The 21,181-nt window shown below is 38.7% G+C and overlaps 3 protein-coding genes across 3 annotated transcripts; 2 read left to right on the top strand and 1 right to left on the bottom strand.

Annotated features, from left to right (window-relative positions):
* Positions 1-426: 426 nt before the first annotated feature.
* On the bottom strand, positions 427-13,104 carry LOC115442226 (zinc finger protein 665). Its single transcript, XM_030167229.2, has 6 exons — positions 12,947-13,104; positions 12,305-12,716; positions 8,781-8,876; positions 8,008-8,493; positions 6,338-7,497; positions 427-6,130 (listed from the first exon to the last, which is right to left on the bottom strand). The coding sequence occupies exons 2-6, from the start codon at positions 12,583-12,585 to the stop codon at positions 5,850-5,852; spliced, it is 2,304 nt and encodes a 767-aa protein (XP_030023089.2). The 5' UTR covers positions 12,586-12,716; positions 12,947-13,104; the 3' UTR covers positions 427-5,849.
* Positions 13,105-14,410: 1,306 nt separating this feature from the next.
* LOC115442214 (TWiK family of potassium channels protein 7) lies at positions 14,411-15,857 on the top strand. The gene is given in 2 exon segments (XM_030167214.2): positions 14,411-14,844; positions 14,846-15,857. Coding segments are annotated over 2 exon segments (1,071 nt in total). The 5' UTR covers positions 14,411-14,520; the 3' UTR covers positions 15,593-15,857.
* An 806-nt stretch (positions 15,858-16,663) lies between these two features.
* On the top strand, positions 16,664-20,203 carry LOC119190099 (UPF0565 protein C2orf69 homolog). The gene is made up of 2 exons (XM_037441161.1): positions 16,664-16,816; positions 20,086-20,203. The coding sequence occupies exons 1-2, from the start codon at positions 16,680-16,682 to the stop codon at positions 20,201-20,203; spliced, it is 255 nt and encodes an 84-aa protein (XP_037297058.1). The 5' UTR covers positions 16,664-16,679.
* The last annotated feature ends 978 nt before the right edge of the window (positions 20,204-21,181 follow it).

Here is a 21,181-nt window from a genome sequence, read left to right as displayed (position 1 = left end):
TTTTCGTCAACAGTTCCATGAAGCTTTATATTTTGCATATTTTTATTAGGATATTACACCCACCGTCCCTTCGACGCAATCCTTGCTTTAAATGGGATATTTTTTCTAAAAGCAATTATGACTTAGATTAATTACTAAAAAGTTAATTTGTCATTAAAGAACTTTCGACTTCATAGTGGAAAATAAACGAGAATATACTAATTTCATCCCAGCGATTAATAAATTACATGGCTACCCGCCACTGGTGTGCATCTTCCTTGCTAGCGTCGCCGCTCTCACTATGTTCATACACTAATAATTCGCGAGAGCAGATTGCCTTATTGCGCAGAATTCTCGGAACTCTTTAATCGTGTTCTTTAAATTTTAAATTACTGTAAACTATGTAGGGACTGGGATTTCAGACACAGGAACAAATAAAACTCACACTGAACTAGTCAGATTGTTTATTATGTTTAAAGGATCAATAAAATTCCAATCAGATTTTCGAGTAGCGTCCTAATTAATAAGGAAAATAACATGCATACAACGTCGGCGCCTTACCACGCGCGACCAGCGCTAAGGTAAATGTAAAACCTATGTCCCTTACAATTACAACTGTTTTAAATATAATAAAGTACAAAATAGAATAGTTATATCAACGTGTAAAACTTACACAGCATAGTAACAAATATAATTACTGTTATACATGGAGGCATGCAGAGGTAGTTCGGTACTTAGTCGCTCGGCCGTGCGAGAGAGACTGTTGCCAGGCGCAACCGCGTACGCGTCGCTAGATGTTCTGATTGTTAATTGCTACAATTTTGTCAGGGGCAGTGCCTCTCGCGCAGCAAGCGTTGGTCAACCTTAACACGATGCTTATCTTACAAAAAGTAAATCCAGTAATCGTACAGAAAAGAAATGAACAGCTTTACCTATTTACAATTACAAGCTTGACGCACAAAAATACAATAATTTCCTTAAATAGTATGCGTTTCATGACAATTTCTTTATAAAAACATCAAAGCGAAAAAGCAGTTTTAAATATTATCCTTTTCTCCAACAGGAAAAGCGTTGGTGTGTTATTAGTCGACCGCGATTGTTCTTAGAAATACGACTTCCGAAGAAGTGCCGAGCCGGCGTCACAAACAACAAAACGTAGAAAAATCACGGATGACTTACCAACGCGAGCTACTTGCTTATCGACAAGATTTCCGCGTAAAATGAACCACGCAAATATTATAAAACGAGTTATCCTAGTTTCCAGAGGTCCACAATAATAGCACCTCAAAAAAATTAAACGTGTATAATTATTATCTATGGTATAAAGGTATAAATCCAAACGAAATACTTAACAACATACAAGCTATGTAATAATATTTGCAATCGATGCATTCGAATAAATAGCGGTATCCCTAGTAGACTGTCGCGCTGCTTCACTATTCTTATCGACATTTGAAATCTCATCGACAACCGTTCACCATTAATATAATCTCAATACAACATGATTATTAGACGATCCTGTACAAGATCTAAGGATAACTTCACAAAAGAATATGTACAAGAGACGTTTTCACATACGACTATATAGAATGACGCCCAAAATAACTGAAAAGTAAACACTATTATTATGCACAATACTGTATCTAAATGAATTACGCATTTTAGAAAATGAAATTTAGTTTGCTACACGTAACATCGACCGGGTTTACGAGTCATTTTACACATACATATTTTTTTTTGTATTTTTTTATCGATAAATTTGAAAAACCAAAGTTGTAGAACCCGGTCAGAATCTTAACATTAAAGAGACAGATTTTTATGGAACTATTTTGTACACGTGTCGGGTATTGGGGTAGTATTATGCAGCCAACTGTTGTCTGATGCTGTTAAACGCCTACTAATCGAGTTATCATATAACACTTCCATTAAAATAGAACCACAATACCCTGTGCTCGACTCTAACCTAACACCTAAAAGCTAGGGACAAATACGGTCGCAAAGGGTACAACTGAGCTAATTTTCGATCAGTGTAATAAAAAAAATATATAAAAATGACTACTTCAAATTTGGCGTTCTTAACCTAGTTTAATCAGAAGCTGTCTTTTGTCTGCATTGAAAAACCAACATTGCAGTGTATTATTTATGCCTTATTATGTGTGGAAAACACGCGATTGCTCCCTTTGCAACGAAACATCGAAATGGTATTTAATTTGATGATTACAGAAGTTTTGCATAAGTACTATTTATATTGAATAATGAAAGCCTCTGCAGAGGTTCACGACACACTTATATTGTAGCTAATGCTATGTTTGTACGCTGTCGCAAGCTCGCGCGGAACGGACAGCGTCGCGCACTGGGCGGTAGTGGCGTGTGAGCCCCTCTCACACGCGCGGGGCTCGGGCTCCGGCGCCGGCCCGTGTGAGAGGAAGCAACGAAATGCACGCAGCGCTACACTGCGCGCAACGACATCATGTCGCACAACACCAATTATTGTAGACGAAAACTACATTCACTTTAAAACATCGAAATATTATTCGATTGGAAATCGAATTACAATTTTTTTTGAATCGATTATCATTTTACTTTTTAAATACCAGCTACCGCACAGTTACCAAAACGGAGGTACCAATCTAGCGTGATGGTTTTCGTCCCCGCCACCCGAACCGACAAGGAATGTTGCAACATCGATTTTCTCATGTATCGATAATCAATTAAATTATCGACCGATCTACGGACAGTCTATTTTCGCGTAACCGGTGCTCGGTAACGAGCACATATATCCCACATCCTGTCCGTCCGGGCCGCGGGGACGCGGTATAATTTAAAATGTAATTTAGAAGCATCGAGCCGATGTGAATCGCTCATGCCGTGTCCAACTAGCCGGTTGTTAACAGTTCTTTTGTTATCAATTTTGCACAACAGCCTGCTACCTTGTCGAGGCGTATGAGGCGCCAAATCTAGCGTATACATACATAATTTATATTTTTGTCGAATTCTTGTCAAAAGCCTGTGATTTTCGATGCTACACCATGTTCTATTACTGTTTTGATCTCATAACATCTGACTTTTTCCACATTTTTAAAAATCCCTGACTTATTAAGTCAAATTCAAGTTCAAATCGAAGTTATAATACCTAACAGTCTTTGGATAGATCTATCACTAAGACCCCTCTCTTCAAACTTGTAAATATTTCTCTCCAAAATATATTTCGGAGTTAAATATAATCTTTCTCTCATTTTCAACATTTTTTTATATATTTTTCGCAGCTCGTTTCTTTTTTAAGAATACGTAGTCGTTTTGTCTGGCGAACGTGCCAGTTGTATGTTTTATTAAATTATGCACAATTTTGTATCGATATTAAATTCTCCTATTTTCACGTGTCTTGGGTATACGTTGGACCCCGGGCGCCGATCTATGAACAATGCAAGACTCGAGCAAGCCTGCAAAGTGATCGCGACCCGGGGCGACCATCTGAGCCAAATGTCTCCAAACATATTTATTATAACAAAACCGCAACGGAATGTCTGTACGTTGTATATTTGGCATGACACGCCGACCCCCGACTAGCATCTCCAGTAAGTACAGCGGTTCGTTACGTTTGGGGGGCGGCGGTGTGCCGCGGGGAGCGGGGAGGGGCACGCGCCCGACATCCAGTTGCCGATAAATAACATTATGTTTTGTACTCACTCGTTCATTACGCTCTTTATCCTTAACTCTAATATACATAAAAATATCACAGCACTATCGATTCACTTACACTAAAGCCGCGACGCTTGGCGTCGAGACTTTCAATAATAAAAAAATAATAATAATAATAAAAAGGAATCGAATTACAAATGCATGAGCACACCATCGCTGGACTCAGACCAATGGGGGAGAATTTTTATGTTAAATAAAATTGTATAAAACACAAATTAGCGAAACTAAATTCATCAAATCCGTGTGACCGCGAGATATGCAGTGGTTAGAAACAGCGTGGGCACGCGGGCGGCGCCGCGTGCAGCAACACAGTGCCGCCAAACCGAAATATATACAAAGCGAAATTTGACCACCAAAACATCTTAGCCTAGCTTTGGATCGAAACAATCGAACTGACGACGCAACCTCGTGTCATCATCGACATGCGCTCGAGTTACTCCCGTGCTGACCGCGACCAGATATGTCTTTTGACGCGTCACGGAATAACTCTACACATATTTGTTCAGAAAAATTAAAACACTCGGTGAATTTAAGTGCCCTGTCTAATACTTATCGATAAATTTGTCACGCATATGAATGAAATGGCACTACAACAATGTTTTAGGGCTAGTGATGTGCCATCGTCGGAACACCTATTTGAATTTACAAATCCTAGATAGTCACATCACTAACAAGGAGCGATAAATTCTCAAAAACACAGACCACGTGTCCAACACTCGCATCAAAATTTTCGAAAAGGGGAAGGGATGGTAGAGCATTGTCATGTTGAAGCACAGACGAACGAACCTACAAGACGCCACATTACAAACAACCTGCACAGGCCAAGATTAGCCGCTGATTATAGATCATACTCTCGCATTGATACTGTACTCAGATAGTCTATTTTAAGGTGAAACAAAAAGCGAGAAAATAAGACTGATAAATCAGGATTTATCAAATATAAACTGTTTTGTTTTTTTTAATCGTTAAGGCTACTACCGGTGGCCGTTTTGCTATCCAGCAAGACATGGAAATTGCGGTACAGAAGTATCAACCGGCAAGAGTCGTTATCACTTAATTCCGGTCACTGCATCATAAGTGAACCCAATGATGTGATGATGATGTGCTTAATATATAAAAATATATGAGCAATGATATACAGTTCAATGATTCAATAAAGTAGGGTCGGTATATATGGCGTCTGTAGGTTCATTGTTCTGCGTCGATAACCGTGTAGCCGAGAAGGCAACACGTCGGCCGAAACCGACAAACAAGCGATGCACTAAAGCGAAAACTTAAACTAAATGAGGTAGAATTATGAATATGATTAAACATTAACCAACTAATGTTTGGTGGGATTTACGTTATACATGTATATCATCAACATTAAAATATTTCCTATTAGTGAGGTATATACTCGTTCTCGCCTGAGGTAGCTGTGTGGACGGACGGACGGCGCGGCCCGCGTCAAACAACAATAACTCGCAAACACTACGCGGGGGTGGCTGATCCAAAATCGAAATCGGTCGTACTTTCTTTAAATTCTAGTAACAAAAACTTGCGTTCGTTCCGTTTGAGCATCCGTGTGGATGTATAGAGGTCTATTGACTTTAAATTCGAAGTTGTCTATTTGGTTCTATTTCGTTCGTTAACATCCGATTTTTGGAACAAACACCCTGTATACACCGTCCGTCCCAGATAAAATACTATTATAACTATTTACTTCTACATTAGTGGTTAGCGGAGCACACACCGACACCGACCGGACGTGAGGGATGCAACCCCGAGAGTTACGTAGAACAACTAACAGTAAATATAATGTACTCCAGTGTAAATGCTATTGAAATAACTTGACAGGTAAACATGTATGTAAATATCGATATATCGCGTATACTATAATTCAACGCTCGAAGCTAACTCATCCCTCACGCGCTATTTGGAGTAGTTTTAAGCCGAGTCTCCTGCGACAAAAATTTAACAACACAAAAATGTTCAATAAAAAATAGCCAGTTGCGATAGTAAACCGGCCAATCGCAGCGGCTAAACAATTAGGCCACGCCCCAGTTGTTAGCAAAACCAGTGTTTAATTCTAACAACAATAAGGTCGCAGGAGAGCCGGTAAGTTCATCGGTGCCGTGGGACTGCCAACAAAGCAAAATGCAATCGTAGCGGACTTGCTGCCGCGTGAACGTTTAGAATATGTCGGTGAGGAGGGCTCGCGAGGCGTCGGCGAGTTCGTCGTACGTGGGACACTGCTGCTGGTAGAGCGGCGGGTAAAGTGGCTGGTAGAGCGGCTGATAGAGCGGCTGGTAGGCGGGCTGCCACGCGTCCTGCTTGATGGTGAGCAGCGGGTCGATATGCGGCATGATGTGGTCGTCCAGGTCGATGACTGCGCCGGCCGCTGTCGCTCCCTGGTTCACAAACTCCGGACCGTACTCGCGCGGAACTACCGCCGGGGGACAAACTGGAGGTTCTGCAAAGGGCATCACAAAATTACCGATACTGTACCCACAAACATATTTTTATTTCACTTATTGCATGACTAGAAGATTGACTTTAATTACTGTGGCCTGTAGCATAGAAAGTAACCTGGCTGTCTCAAATTCAACAACCACAAATCAACTCATTGATGGTTCTATGTTTTTAGTACAATAAAAAATATTTTATACAGTAGACTAACCGGGAATAAGCAAAGCGGCTTCATCAGGCAGCATGTCCTCGAATTCGAAGTCTTGGATGGCATGTTGCGCGGTGTTGTTGCTGTCGCAGAACATCTGCAGCTCGCGCTCGATGAGTTGCGTGTCGATGCCGTCGAGCGTGCTGTCGTCCGAGTCGCCAGGCAACGTCATCGCCTGCGCAGTCACTTGCAGCGTCGACTCAGTCGCCACCGCCAGCTGAACCTCCGGAAACTCCGTCGGCTCCTGCACCTCTGGGAACGCCGTCTGCTCCTGCACTTCTGGAAACTCTGTCGGCTCTAGTGCCTCAATCATTTCCACAGGCTCCACTGTATTCACCATCTCCATGGTCTCCCTCGCCTCTGTCACCCAGGCCACATTGGGCATCGGTTGTTTCACAACCATTTGTTGCGATACTGTTTCATGCTTCGTTTTCGTTTCAGCTTCAATAGGCAACTGTTTCTTGAGTAACTTGTGATCGACCCTATGCATGCGTAGCAGATGCTTCGCCCAGTTTGGATAACTGGCGAAGGCCTTCGGACAATTGGTACACTTGTACGGCTTGCGGCCGGTGTGCACGTTGAGGTGCTGCTCCAGCAGGGAGGGCTTGACGAACCCCTTGCCGCAGTAGGAGCAGGTGTGCGCGCGCTGCGCCGTGTGCGACTTGGCGTGCTCGATGAGGCGCGAGCGCGCGTCGTACGACTTGCCGCACACCTTGCACACGTGCAGCACCGTCTCGAAGTGCTGCGGCAGGTGCTTCACCAGCACGTACTTCTCGCGGTACACGCGCGCGCACACCGGACACGCGTAGTGCTTGACGCGGTGCAGGTCGAGATGTCGCTCGGCGGCGGCGCGCGTGCGCAGGCGCAGGCCGCAGTGGCGACACAGCGCCGCGTGCTTCGGCCCGTGCTCGCGCGCGTGCAGCAGCAGCGCGTGCGGCGACGAGAAGGAGCGCCCGCAGCCGCGCTGCGGACACGCCACCTGCTCGCGAGCGTGTGCCTCGCGCCAGTGCAGGCGCAGGCGCGGCGCGGTGCCGAACCCGTGCCCGCAATCGTTGCAGGAGAAGGGCTTGCCGCCCGCGCCGCGGTCGCCGGCCGGGTGGAACGCCTCCGTGTGCACCACCAGCAGCGACAGACGCGGGAATGTCTTACCGCACTCGTCGCATCTGAAACGAAACCGATCGAATAAAACATATTATGTGCTTTCATTTATTTATACATTAATCCCATAATTACGTGAGATTTATAAATAAACATATTAATGTACAATAGCATTGCTTCATCATTGGAAACAGTGATCTTTCAAATACTGAACATACCTATTTAATATCTCTTATTCACGTCATCATTTGTGAGATACTTATTTTCGCAAAATATATTAATCATACATTTCAAGTTTAGAATCTTTGTTGTACTTCATAATGAACAAGACCATGACCCCAAATATGTGAATTAAAAATTAGGATGAAACGGGTAACGCAACAATAGGAGCCGACCCTTCGCAAATGATTAGGGTGAGTCCCTAAAAACACAAACTCGTTTCTAAATAACGACTGACATTGATAATACTGTCCATAATGAAAACTGGCAATTTACAATGGGAGTGGTACATAAATCAGTACACCACTACAGCTATTCTAACTCTCATAAGGTGATAAAAGAATACATATACTCACTCAAATTTGTCTTTGGATAGATGAAAATAGTAATGGTTCGCGAACGGGCTGTACTTGTCGTATTTCTTGTTGCACACGATGCATGTATAGACGAGCTCCTTGTCTCCGTGCTCGGTCACAAAGTGCAGGTCGAAGTCTATCCTGGTCTTGTACAGTTCGTCGCAGAAGCAGCAGAGTATGCCGCCGATCACGTCTATAGATGAGTCCTCGGTCAGGGGCCTTGATTCTTCCTCGTCCATCTCTGGCTCGTCGATAAGTACGTCGCCGAAGTGTTTGGTCAGGTGCTGGGTGGCGTCAGGCTTGCTCGGCAGAGTGTCTTCGCAGATGAGGCATGGGTACTCGGTGCTTGTGTTCTCCTCGATGTGCAGCTCGCACATGTCCAGGTTCTCTATACTATCGCCGCAGCTGTTGCATTGATGCGGGGGCTTCGATTTCTCCATTTTGTGGACAATTTGATGCATCGCTAAATCATTTTTTGTTGAGAATCTGCAATTAAATTTTATTAGTTTGTATTTGTGTATGAATGATTGATATGATGTGAATATTAAATTTAACTGCACGTCAACATATTTGATGCGACATTGCATGCTCTTACAAAATTTTACAGGATACATTCAAACACTGTATGGTCTACATGCAAAAACTATACGAACGACTCAATTTTTCGGTCTAAAATGGGCCATTTCAACCACCTTCTAACTTCCTTTCCCTTACAACAAACTACAACACCCCAGGTCATGGCATGTCTTGTGCAGTAAGTAAATGATACTCACTTTTGGTTGCATGATGAGCATATAAATGTGTGCATGGCCGCCACGTGTTGTTTCAGCGCTGACAATTTAGAACATAATTTGAAACAATATTCACATCTGAAACAAAATTATTTTTTTGATATATTTTTATACTAGAACTGATTAAAAGACTAACTTAATATTGTGGTCCAAAGTAAGACGTTACGCTCCTCAACAGTCGCACAAATAATGCCGGCCCGTCTCAACGGAAGTACACTGGATGACCTCGCATCAACAAGTTCCTAATTTTATAACCATATGTGACGCAGTCAAGATGTACTCCACTTAGCTATACTAAAAGGACAACTATTATGTTGGAAATGCGATCACTGTACCAGTGGCGGAGGGTCCATAACCCGATTCATGCCGGCTTCGCTTTCGTAATATGTAAAATTGAATTACTAGATCGATTTGCAAACTTCATTCATGCATATTAGTATCATGTATATGTTGAGACGTATTCCCTTTCGGAATGTATCACCCTTCGCCACTGCACAATACACATTTATTTGGTGTTTTTATTTTACTAACTAGCTCTGTTTCGCGCCTTCGCGTTAATTTAATATTTTCGTGTATAGATTTGAAGTCCTAAATATCAGTTTAAACACAGGATTTATAAAGATTACGAAATATATCTATATTAATACGATAAAAATTTGCGGCGACAGCTTTGAGGGCAGAACAACGGATTGCCGAGACAGGTCGCAAGTTCGAATCCCGATCCGGTGGAGCACGCACCTCTGACTTTTAAATTACATACATACATACATAACATCACGTATTTATCCCCGAAGGGGTATGCAGAGGCGCAACTAGGGCATCCACTTTTCGCCAAGTATGTTCCGTCCCATGATGTGATAGGGGGCGAGCCTATCGCCATATCGGGCACAAATTCCAGACTCCGGGCTGATACTGAGCAGAAAAACCCAAATATCACTGCACGACCCGGGATTCGAACCCAGGACCTCAGAGCGCTATTGTACCGGACATGCAATACAACTACGCCACCGAGGCAGTCGCACCGACTTTTAAATTACGTGTATATTGTCAGAGTTCTGCCTGAGTCTAGAATTTGTGCCTTATATCGCGATAAGATCGCGCTTTATCACATTAAGACAAATTTAATGTACTAGTTACTACTTACACCTTTGCCTACCCATTCAGGGACAAAAGGTGCGAATTAATATTTTACTATAAAAAGAAGTTAACATTTTAAGTTTGTTTGTAGAGGTTAATTTCTAGCACTTCTAAACTGCTTCTAAAAATACATTAGCTATAAATTGTTATGATTTAATTACTTATATATCATGAAGTCACTCCCTCACGGGCAACGCCGCGAGAAAAAACTTACGATTTGCAACTTATTTACTTGACACTAAACACTCACTGTAACTGTGTGAAATACTGCAAGTGGTGAGTTATGTGAGGTCAGATATCAGACACCATGTCGTAACTCACATTCCAGAACACATTCGCTTAGTTCATAAAGTAATATTTTTACATAGCAAAATAGCCATTTAACTATTCTACAATGCAATAACCAATATGATTTGGTATTTGTAATTTTTTTTCACTAAATCAAAGATACATAAATATGGTTCAGCTGTTTAGATTACCAATAATATAGACTCTACTACATAGAGTTTAAAGACACTTGAACAGATAAAATATTTTCATGTGCTGACTCTATAAAAAAATCTTTCCATATTTCCTTAGGATTGATCAACAAATGCACAGCTTTTTACAGTTAAGCCATAACTGTAAAATATATGAATCTGCAGAGTACTTTGATTCTGATTGCAACAAAGCTCCTTAATCAAAGATTTAAAAAATCTTTCGAGTTTTTATTCTTTATAAGTGTCTGCCTGGTAGGTAGGAATCTAGTTCCAAACACATCATCATTTTTATTTTTTAAGTCTACGAAACAAAAATAACTACTACCAATTTTTTTTTTTTTTTTTTTATTGCAACGGGCAGACCATAAACTCTGCTAAGTTAGTTTAGCTTAGCACACAAAGCTGAGACATTATACTTTGACTTGTTTGTAGACCATAAACAATGTAAACTAAACTAATTTTTATGTGTAGTTTTCTCATCATCATCAACATGCAAGCTAAGGTACACCAACTTAACTTATTTGTTAATCTGCAACCAGCATGAAAGAGTGAAAAATATATGCGTAGTAACCTTTCTACAATTGTGAACAGTATTATGTATGAGAATGGCATATACTAGCAACATACTTATTTTTAGAATATGTCAATCCCATATTTAATTGTTGTTTTCTTTTATTTTTAATCTTTATTTAGGGAGATTGGTTGTAACTTCACGACCATGTCACTCTGTATGTCCGCTTTCATGCGTCGTCACCCTCTTTTCACAATGGTAAAGTATTTTTTTAATACTCTATCCAATTTTTTTTTCAATGAGGGATTCAGGAGGAACCGACAAAAAACTATTTATGATGCCTACATATACAATTCATGTAGCTTAGCTTCTTCACTATGGAGCCAGTTCATATGTATTTTATTGTGAAAACAAACATTTATAGATATTCTTCATCAATATAATATTCCATGTCATGAAAATTATTGTCTATTTTAGATTTACTTTCTAATTGGATATCTTTGGATATTTGACCACCCTAATCTACCCTTTATAAAATTTTAGTTGTATGCAAAACTAACCAACTCATTAGTAACACTAATACTTTAATTTAAACACCAACTAGACTAAGATGTGGTATAATATTTTGTTGCTGTTTTTCACAAAACACATTCAATTATTTAAAAACAAAAAATCACACATAGTTAGATAATGAAAAGTCAATAAAATTAAACTATGCATCAGATTTTATAGCAGCTTTTATATTTTAATTTTCTCCTGACATTTCGAAGACTTTCTCATTGCCAAAGCAAACAAACCAAGAAAAGTCTCATCACAAAATTAAAGTGGTGAATCTCTTCACATGATTAACTATGATAATGCAATTCAATGCCAACCTTGCGTCAACTTGGTTTAAAATTGATTTATTCATTAATCATTCTTTTTATTTCCTAAAAATGTATATTACTGCTTATTGATTTATAAAAACTACTACTTACTACGGGACATTGGTAAATTCAGTGAGCTATGGACACCTTAATATAAAAAAAAGAAGAACTAGTAATATGCAAGTTACTTATAGTATATTTAATTTGCCTTTTCTAAATATATCAACAATAGGTCTGTCAATGATATGGTTGCCAACATACTAACAGCTGTATTTATGAATCTGTGATCAACCAAGACAAACCAGACTTATATGACAGCTGAGATGCCCTCGATAGGACTTGCATAAGTTGTCAAGAGCCCTTCAGAGCAGTGTTGCCTAGTTTTGAGAGATCACTTACATTTAGAATACAAGCTCAAGAAGCAATCACCCTGAATGCAAGTTAAATGCAAGATCTATACATGGACACCTTGGCGAGATTCAGATGATAGAACATGAATAAATGTATACTTACTTGAATCGATCCCTGTTGACATGCTTGATGTAGCAGTGTCCACGGAAACTGGGGTAGCCGGCAAACTGCTTGCGGCACACCACGCATGTATACACGATGTCCTGCGTGCCCGTCTCGTGCTGGGAGTAGTGGCTGTCGTACTCCTTCTTGGTGTTGAACGTCGTCTCGCAGATGTGGCAGTAGATGCCGCCGATCAAGTCTATCGTGGTCGGCTTCGGGAGCGTGTACAACTGATTCAGGTCGACCAACTCCTTTGTTGCCATTTTATGTGTGGAAGCCATTTTTATTCCGCCGCTGCCGATGTCTGGTGCTATGTGTGATCCATGTATACTATTATAATCTATGTCATATGGGAGTGAAATCTGCTATTGCAAACATGATATTGTTATTTGACTCGCGGCTACATATTTATCTGTAAAAAAAACGACATTTTAATCGCCGGTCGACCTTTGTAACGGCGTTAAATGCAATAGTTTCGCTCAAAATAAGTCTACTTATACGCGCAAATGCATTATCACATTTATGCAATTTATAGGATTTCAGTGTGCGGCGTCCCCCGTCATCGACGTATTCGAGGTTGTTCAGCCATTATCAAAGCATCAGCTTCACAAATAGACACCGTCAAGCACTTGCAATACTCACAATTTTGATTGAAAACATATAGCCACACATCGGACAGCGGTCTTGCACTACATTTTACATTACAGCAGCTGAAACAAAAGATGAATTTCAATAAAACTGCAACGCCGGATAACAAACAACGCCAAGAAAACGTGTGGTTTTGATTTTTCAGATTTTCCTTACGTTCCATATCACTCGTCTTTTTAGACTGGTATTTATAGCTTTATAAAGAGATAGCTTCATGTGTTTTAATAATAAAAAACGAGACAAAAATAAAGACCGACTTGCGTTGACATTCAGAGGTATGGGACGCGAGAGTAAAATAATCAATGATAATTATTTCGATACACGCTCAAATAATGTAATATTTAATGTATAAAACGAAAGTGTAATTTTAGGAATTTGTAAAGAATACATTATTTATTACGTAAATAATTCAACAATAAAGGAAGTAAGTATTGATTATAAACTTCTTTTTCTTCAGCATGACAAAAATTATAATATTTTGTATTATGAAAGGTCCACCATCATTAGGAACCAAAGATTTCGGATACACAAACTATTTATGGACCTACTCTATACGATAGTGATAGATAGAATCAAAGAATAAGAAAATCAAATAATACTAGTTACGTTACATACATATTATCGTAAGAATAATTAATTATTATAATATTATTGTTTTATTAATTGAACCTAGCTGATTATGTTTGAATATGTTATTGTAAGATTTTTATATAACAAAATGGTGGTGAAACAATGACTCGATATAGTTTTTTATAGCAATTGTATTACGTTATGAAAATTCGAAATTAGGGTTTCGACGTTGTTTAATATCTGTTTAAAATGAGTTGGATATCGAGCTTTGAATATGAATGAGCTAATTCCTTGGAAAAATAATAGTCTTATAATATGTACTTTTTATAAATATTAAACGTGTAAAAATTCTGATTTCTTCGTGTAACGTGTACATAACACAGCATATTGTTTGTACGCCGCTGTAACCCTTCTGCAAGGTATTTAGTTATCTTTGACAAAAAGAATAAGACAGCTGATAAAATTGTCAAATGTATTCTGTCAATGAAATAAAATCAATTTTATGAGCAAAGTACTTCAAATTACTTGTATAGTGAAACCAATTGCGTTAATAAGTACTTATTAAAGTTAATACAATTATTTAAAGTGGTGTTTAATTTGTGATCAAAAATTGCGTCGACAATAGCGCGTTATTTGTGGGAGCAGTTTTTCGGCGTATTTCGCATTTTAAAACGGTAAGTCAGTTTAAATGAGTTTTATGTATGAACACATAATAAAACAAGATGAGAAATCTTTTATTTCTATCGCTAAACATTTTACAACCACATTGGCTGTTAGTTTTGATGCGTAAATATTTATACGCAGTTATATCCTATAAAGTATAAACGAACCTTCGGCAGCCGGCGGTTTACTTTAGTCAGGGTATTTTACTATGTTTTGTAATCATATGTCAAAAACATAGTTTCTGGCGCGGCGCCAACTCTCTAAATAGATTGGCGTGTCTTACGCACAGTTTACGCGGCGCGGCGTTCCATACATGAACTCATTAATTTTCCGCGATGGAGCGACACCCCACGACCGCGAGCTTTCATGGCTCTATGCGGAGCAGGGACTCGTCCTCGACGGCCGGCAGCGACGCCAGGGAGAAGATAAAAGACTGCTTCAGGAAGTTTATAGCATTCATGTTTACGCAAGTGGGTGTCGGCGCGCTGGTGGTCTGCTACGCGATACTGGGCGCTGCCAGCTTCATGCACATCGAGAAGGACAGCCCCGACGAACAACTACACGACATCCGAAGACTGAGGCAAGACTGTGCCGAAAAACTGTGGAATATTACGGTTACTGTGAATGTTTTTAACGAAACCACATGGGTATCTAAAGGTGGATGAAGTTCTAAAAGTGTTCCAGAATAACATAACTGCAGCCGTCCACACGGGCTATAGTGGCAGATCTGCAGAAGATATCTGGTCATTTCCAGCAGCTTTGATGTACTCATTGTCTGTGTTTACAATGATTGGATATGGGAATATTATACCAAAAACATTGTGGGGGAAGATAGTGACGATAGCTTATGCTTGTTTTGGTATCCCAATCTATATTTTATACTTTTGTAACATTGGTAAGGTGCTTGCACAGACTTTTAAATGGTTGTATATAACAGCTCATGAGTGTAGCCGAAGAGATGATGCTGTGTTTGAAGATGGTGAGATCATACCTGTAAAGCACAAGATTACGGTGCCATCGACAGCTTGTCTATGGGTCATATCATTCTACATCCTCACTGGAACAATCATGTTTGGTGCGTGGGAAAACTGGAACTACCTGGACTCCACATACTTCTGTGTAATAAGTTTGTGCAAGATCGGTTTTGGAGATTTCGTTCCAGGAGCAAATATATCAGATTCAGCTGGAGGTTCTCACTTGAAGTTAGTTATTAACTTTATTTATGTCCTGCTTGGGATGGGTTTAGTGGCCATGTGTTATAATCTCATGTGTGAGGATGTAAGAGTGAAGGTTAGAGAGTTAAGAGAGGATCTGAAGAACTGCCTTGATGATATTACATTGAAGATTACGGTATGCATGAATGATACCAAGTATTACCATCAGAAACAGTCTAGGAATGTTAAGTGATGGACTTTTTATGTGTCAGTAATTAAAAAGTATGGCTGTTGAAATGTTTAAAATATAATTTTGAATATGAATAGTAAATATAAGTTAATTTAAAATGAATGAAATTTTAATATAAAATATTATGATAGGGTTACACCAAATTAATAATGTAACAAAAAGTAATTATAACTATTTTAATATAATTTTCTCATAACAATATAAGATTATATAAATATTGTGATAGTTAAAATGTTGAACACAACAATGTAGCTTTATTCTTTGTATAATCGAATAATTTCAATATTATAAAGTGAAATGTATTTTGTATGTTTAATGAATAAATAAATTATTGTAAATATTTTCTTCTTTTAATTAATTCCCATGTGGCATAATTTTATATACAATAAAAAGGAAGGGCTATGTCAAACATGATTTAACAGTCGTAAATAATTGTAATACTTATTAATAAAACAAATGGGGCTATTTTTTATGTATAAAACTATTTTACAAATAGAAATATTTAGTTAAATGTTTAGATTATAAAGATAGTTGTTGCTCGTGGTTCCGCCCGCGTGATAAGCGTTCTTCGCTACAAAAATCCCATTCATATGCCATCTGCTCAACGTCAGCGCCATCTACTTAAGTCTGATTTGAAATTCAAATATTTCCTATGGGGATAAATTACTGGGATAAGTAGTATATGTTAATCCAAGATGATCTTTTTGTGTGCTAAAATTCATCGAAATCTATTCCAAATTGTTTTCAATTGGTCTTGTCATTGGTCCAGTGATGGCGGAACCGTAGCCGCGTCCAGCACGATGCCGGTGCGCCTGCGCCGCGTGGCGGGATTCGAGGGGCGCGTCAACGATATCATCTTCCAGCCGGCTAGCGTCTTTACCACCCCCGCAGCAGACCCTCGTCTACTTCGGGGAGATGTACAGGCCACATATACAGATAGAGGCACGAGTCGTGAGCACACTTGTGATTGGTCGGTATTGTTAAGGCCATTAGACCTTTAAGATTCAGTCACTGAGACTCTTGTCTGTCTTTTTTGCTAAATTACTACATATTACAGTAATGTACGGAGCCAGTGACTAGTCATGATAAAATGGTATGTTTAGGATTACCCGGAGGTGATGCAAGCGCACCGCGACAACCGAAACTACGTAAAGTGGAACCTGGAGAATATGGCGCGCATGCTCGCGCACACCTTCCCAACAAGCACGTGCTGGTCAAGGCTTCCAGGTGATGAATAGTCTAACCCCTTATTCATAGACGTTATTTATCTAAGGATGGAGCATTGCTGTGATAACTAGTCATTGTAGCGCCACTTTTGTGTTTCAAAGTTATTTTTGCCAGTAAAAATAATTGGCCTATTTTTCAACACAACCGCATATAAGTTGTAAAACCAACTATAATCGTACATGTAAATTCAAGTGCGTCCCGCGATTAGCCTGTGTATACAACGTGTCCCAAAATTCAACGATAAGCGGGCAGTAGGGGTACGCTTGCTTATAACAAATAGGGGAAAAATATATAAATCTAATTTTTTGTGATATTACAGAGACTACAAAAAAAATTTTTTTTAATTTACATTTGTTAACGTAATTTTAACTACCACAACTACAATTTTCCAAATATTTATGTTTTTATTTTTGTATTCGCAACCCAAGTAGCACTGCTATCCATAATACCCATTGAAATTACCAAAATACCTGTAGTTTTTACACAAAAATCAATCAAAATTATTTTTTCTCAATTTTTTCTTTAAAAGTTTTTACTTTTCGGTCCACTTTCACTCAAGGTGGTGTAAAAAAAGTATGGACACTACTATGGCAAGTTTTTTAAAAATTGGCGCAACTGATCGGGATTCCAAAATGGTATAGTACACTAGGAAAAGTAACTACAAAAAATATGCGTACTATATCTAAACAAGAACCAAATTTCATAAATACTTGTTGATACAACATCACTTTTATTACGCGCCCATAATAGGTTTTGTTGCAAATTCTTGGAATTGGAATAGGACATGAGGTAGCCAATAAAACAGATAGTGATAGACGTATTTTATACGTTCGATGGAAACAGATAGATGGTATTTTGTTGTTGAAAAATGTTGAATGAAACAAAACAAATGGTACAAAAAATAATTTCACATTTATTTCCATAATTGTTTGCAATATGAATATTACAATAAATGTTCAAATTGTTTGTCGCCGGCATTAATACAGGCACGACATCGCCTTAAAAGATCGTTTTATTCGTCGTCCATATCTTCTACCATTTAAATGATCCGCAGCCTGAGCGATTTTTTGGCGAAGCTCATCCAACGTTGCTATGGATTTTGAATAGACCCTATCTTTAAGACAACCCCAGTAGAAGAAGTCTATGGGGTTTAAATCGGGTGAACGAGGTGGCCATAAGATAGGACCAAGCCGTCCGATCCAACGCTCTGGATACTCTTGGTTTAAGTATTCCCGCACAGGACGGGCATAGTGAGCTGGGCAACCATCATTTTGAAACCACATGTTTTGTAAATCACTTATGGGTGCGTCCTCTAATAATTCTGGCAAGTCGTTTTGTAAAAGTTCAAATAACTATTGCCATCTAAGTTTCCTTGTAACTCAAAGGGCCCAATCACTTTTCCATTCAATATGCCCGTCCATAGGTTAACCTTGAATTGATATTGAGATTTATCTTGTCTCATTAGGTGCGGATTTTCATTGCTCCAGCTATGTAGGTTGTGAATATTTAAATAACCATCTTTCTTGCAAGTTGTTTCATCCGACCATAGAATTTTGTCTAAGAATTGGGAATTTCCTGTGCTTTTGTAGCATTACGCGACAAATGCGACCCGTAGTGGATAATCCCGCGGCAATAATGTCTGCACACGCCTGTAGTGATATGGGTGAAGTCTGTGTCGTTGGAGAATTCGATGTGCAGAACTTATTGGGATTCCTGTAGCTGCTTCAATAGCACGTACCGAGGTAGTTGAATCATTTTCTATTTCATTAAGAACTACTTCATCGCCTGCCGATCTAGGTCTTCCAGCGTTTCTCCTATCAGATGGTAAACGACCCTCAAAACGCTTGATGCACATTAATAAATCTCGATAATCGGTACCTTCCAACATTTGGGTACCTTTCGATACAATCTGCTAGCAGCGTTAGCATTACATCGTCATTCTCCATAAATGAGGTGCATATTAGCGTATTCCAACGGTGTGTATGGTAGCGGCATGATAAACGCTAAACCTTTAGAAATACGCAAATAATTCAGTTCACAAAATACACAAACACAGTCCAAAATATTGCCAGGTCAGTTCAATTCGCACATCATTTAATCCAGTCCAAAAAGCAAGCCAAAGGTCGTTAATACGAGAGCCACGTCAATTGAATACAGAACGGTACACAGTAATCAAAGGAGCAGAGCGTACTGACTACCCTTTTGTTATACTACAACGAATATAAAGAGATAGAAAAGAGTATTTTATGTAGTCTATCTTTCTCTCTCTAACTTAAATTTTATCGACTACCTCATGTCCTATTCCAATTCCAAAATTTGCAACAAAAACCTATTATGGGCGCTTAATAAAAGTGGTGTTGTATCAACAAGTATTTATGAAATTTGGTTCTTGTTTAGATATAGTACGCATATTTTTGTAGTATTCTTACCCTGTACTGTACCATTTTGGAATCCCGATCAGTTGCGCCAATTTTTAAAAACTTTAGTAGTGTCCATACTTTTTTTTACACCACAGCAGGTGAAAGTGGACTGAAAGTAAAAAAAACTTTAAATTGAGAAAAAATAATTTTGATTGATTTTTGTGTAAAAACTACAGGTATTTTAGTAATTTCAATGGGTATTATGGATAGCAGTGTACTTGGGTTGCGAATACAAAAATAAAACATAAATATTTGGAAATTGTAGTTGTGAGTTAAAATTACGTTAACAAATGTAAATTTTAAAAAAATAATTTTTTTATAGTTCTGTAATATCACAAAAAATTAGATTTATATATTTTTCCCCTATTTGTTATAAGCAAGCGTACCCCCTACTGCCCGCTTATCGTTGAATTTTGGGACACGTTGTATACTATATAAGGCTATGAACAGGCGAGGTGTAATCATCTCACGTTAGTCGATACTATATCTATACTATAAGCGACACGTAGCTGGATATCATTTCCTACATATTCTTGTTTTCTATGCGTTAACGATTCTAGAAAAGCGTATTGGCTAAGGCTCCTGCACGCCAATCTACTTATCATCAGCTGTAGTTAAGTCACTTTACATCCGTTTTCAATAAACAATCCCAACCGCAATCTTCAATCCGATTCCGATAATGAGCCAATTAAACTAACTCATTTGCAGATAAGCATGTCAAAAACACTTTGTTCTGATTAGTAAATTTTTGAGATAGATAGAAAAAATTTATCGTTAATTGCAAATGGCGGCTAGCCGTAGAAAACGCGGGCTATTTGAAAAATGTCGCCATAACTGTTTATGTTGCAGGGTGGAGTACAAGAGCTTCAGTTGTTACGACAACTTCGTGCCGAGCAACAACGCGGGTGTGCCAGAACACACGCCCACACACAACGCGCTGCAGCACGGAGAGGTATGGAGCTCATGACTTTACACAAATGACGTTGCCAAAGGGGGGCAGGAAGGGCAACTACTCCCCTAGAGATTCTGTAAAGTTGCCAAATGTAAAGCAACCAAAGTCCTAGGTCAAAGGACTTGACTTACTTGATCGATCACTCCCATAGGTCGAAAATCGAATCAATTCACAAATTCCGTTCCTAATATTCCGTACGCTCAATTACGCTCTGCTCTTTGTTATGTTAAACTGGGAGAGGTAGAATGGGGGAGGAACATGTGATCTCAACACAATTCATATTTTCTCATTCTGTATTAAACTGTATTGTTCACGTGTATTAAAATGTAACATGTTATGTATAAAATGATTGTGGAGTGCAATAAAATTTGAATTTGAATTCTCAGCCGTTTTCAATAGAGCCCATTCTAGCTTTAACTAGGGCAGTCACAATCTTCAATTCGATTTCCGATCACAATAACTAATTTGTAAGAATGTCAATAAAAATAATGTTCTAAATCGACGCTTGAAAGGCAATAATATCTAAGCGACAAATATACCGAAAATGAATTATATAAATATTTTGAATCGCCATTTTTTTTTGCGTCATTTGATCTAGGTTTTGTAAGTCTAGGACAATTTAAATAACATTAGACTATATCTTTATAAAATTAAAAGTTGAATTGTTATGAATTTTCATATTAAAAATCAACACTTTAAAGCACTCTGCTCAAAAATTTACTGTATGTCGCTTAGATATTATTGCCTTTCAAGCGCGATGTAGTAGTTTTTGAGATTAACATAAATAAACTCTTCAGCTTTATATAATATATAGATAATTAACAAAGCTAAAAAGTGTATTGGGAAAAAAATATCTAGATCAGATACTACAATACTGATAATTCGTTCACTAATAAGAAGCTACATAATCCTCAAATACTTTTATGAGATGGAGGTACAGTCACGGCAAAACTTTCTCTATTAATAATGTTTTGTCACAGAACTCGCCGGTGC

This window comes from Manduca sexta, chromosome 21 (assembly GCF_014839805.1).
Source record: "Manduca sexta isolate Smith_Timp_Sample1 chromosome 21, JHU_Msex_v1.0, whole genome shotgun sequence".
Taxonomy (NCBI): Eukaryota; Metazoa; Arthropoda; class Insecta; order Lepidoptera; family Sphingidae; genus Manduca; species Manduca sexta.
Note: the sequence above shows the minus strand (reverse complement) of the source record. Positions and strands in the feature narration are given on the sequence as shown.

Bases quoted from the DNA above. Each gene is read 5' to 3' on its own strand.
- LOC115442226 (XM_030167229.2), bottom strand. From the start codon at position 12,585: ATGGCTTCCACACATAAAATGGCAACAAAGGAGTTGGTCGACCTGAAT. The intron at 8,877-12,304 runs GTAAGTATACAT...ATTTTGTTTCAG, and splicing joins GTCAACAGGGATCGATTCAA to ATGTGAATATTGTTTCAAAT. The intron at 7,498-8,007 runs GTGAGTATATGT...GTTTCGTTTCAG, and splicing joins CTATCCAAAGACAAATTTGA to ATGCGACGAGTGCGGTAAGA.
- LOC119190099 (XM_037441161.1), top strand. From the start codon at position 16,680: ATGGTATGTTTAGGATTACCCGGAGGTGATGCAAGCGCACCGCGACAA. The intron at 16,817-20,085 runs GTGATGAATAGT...TTTATGTTGCAG, and splicing joins GTGCTGGTCAAGGCTTCCAG to GGTGGAGTACAAGAGCTTCA.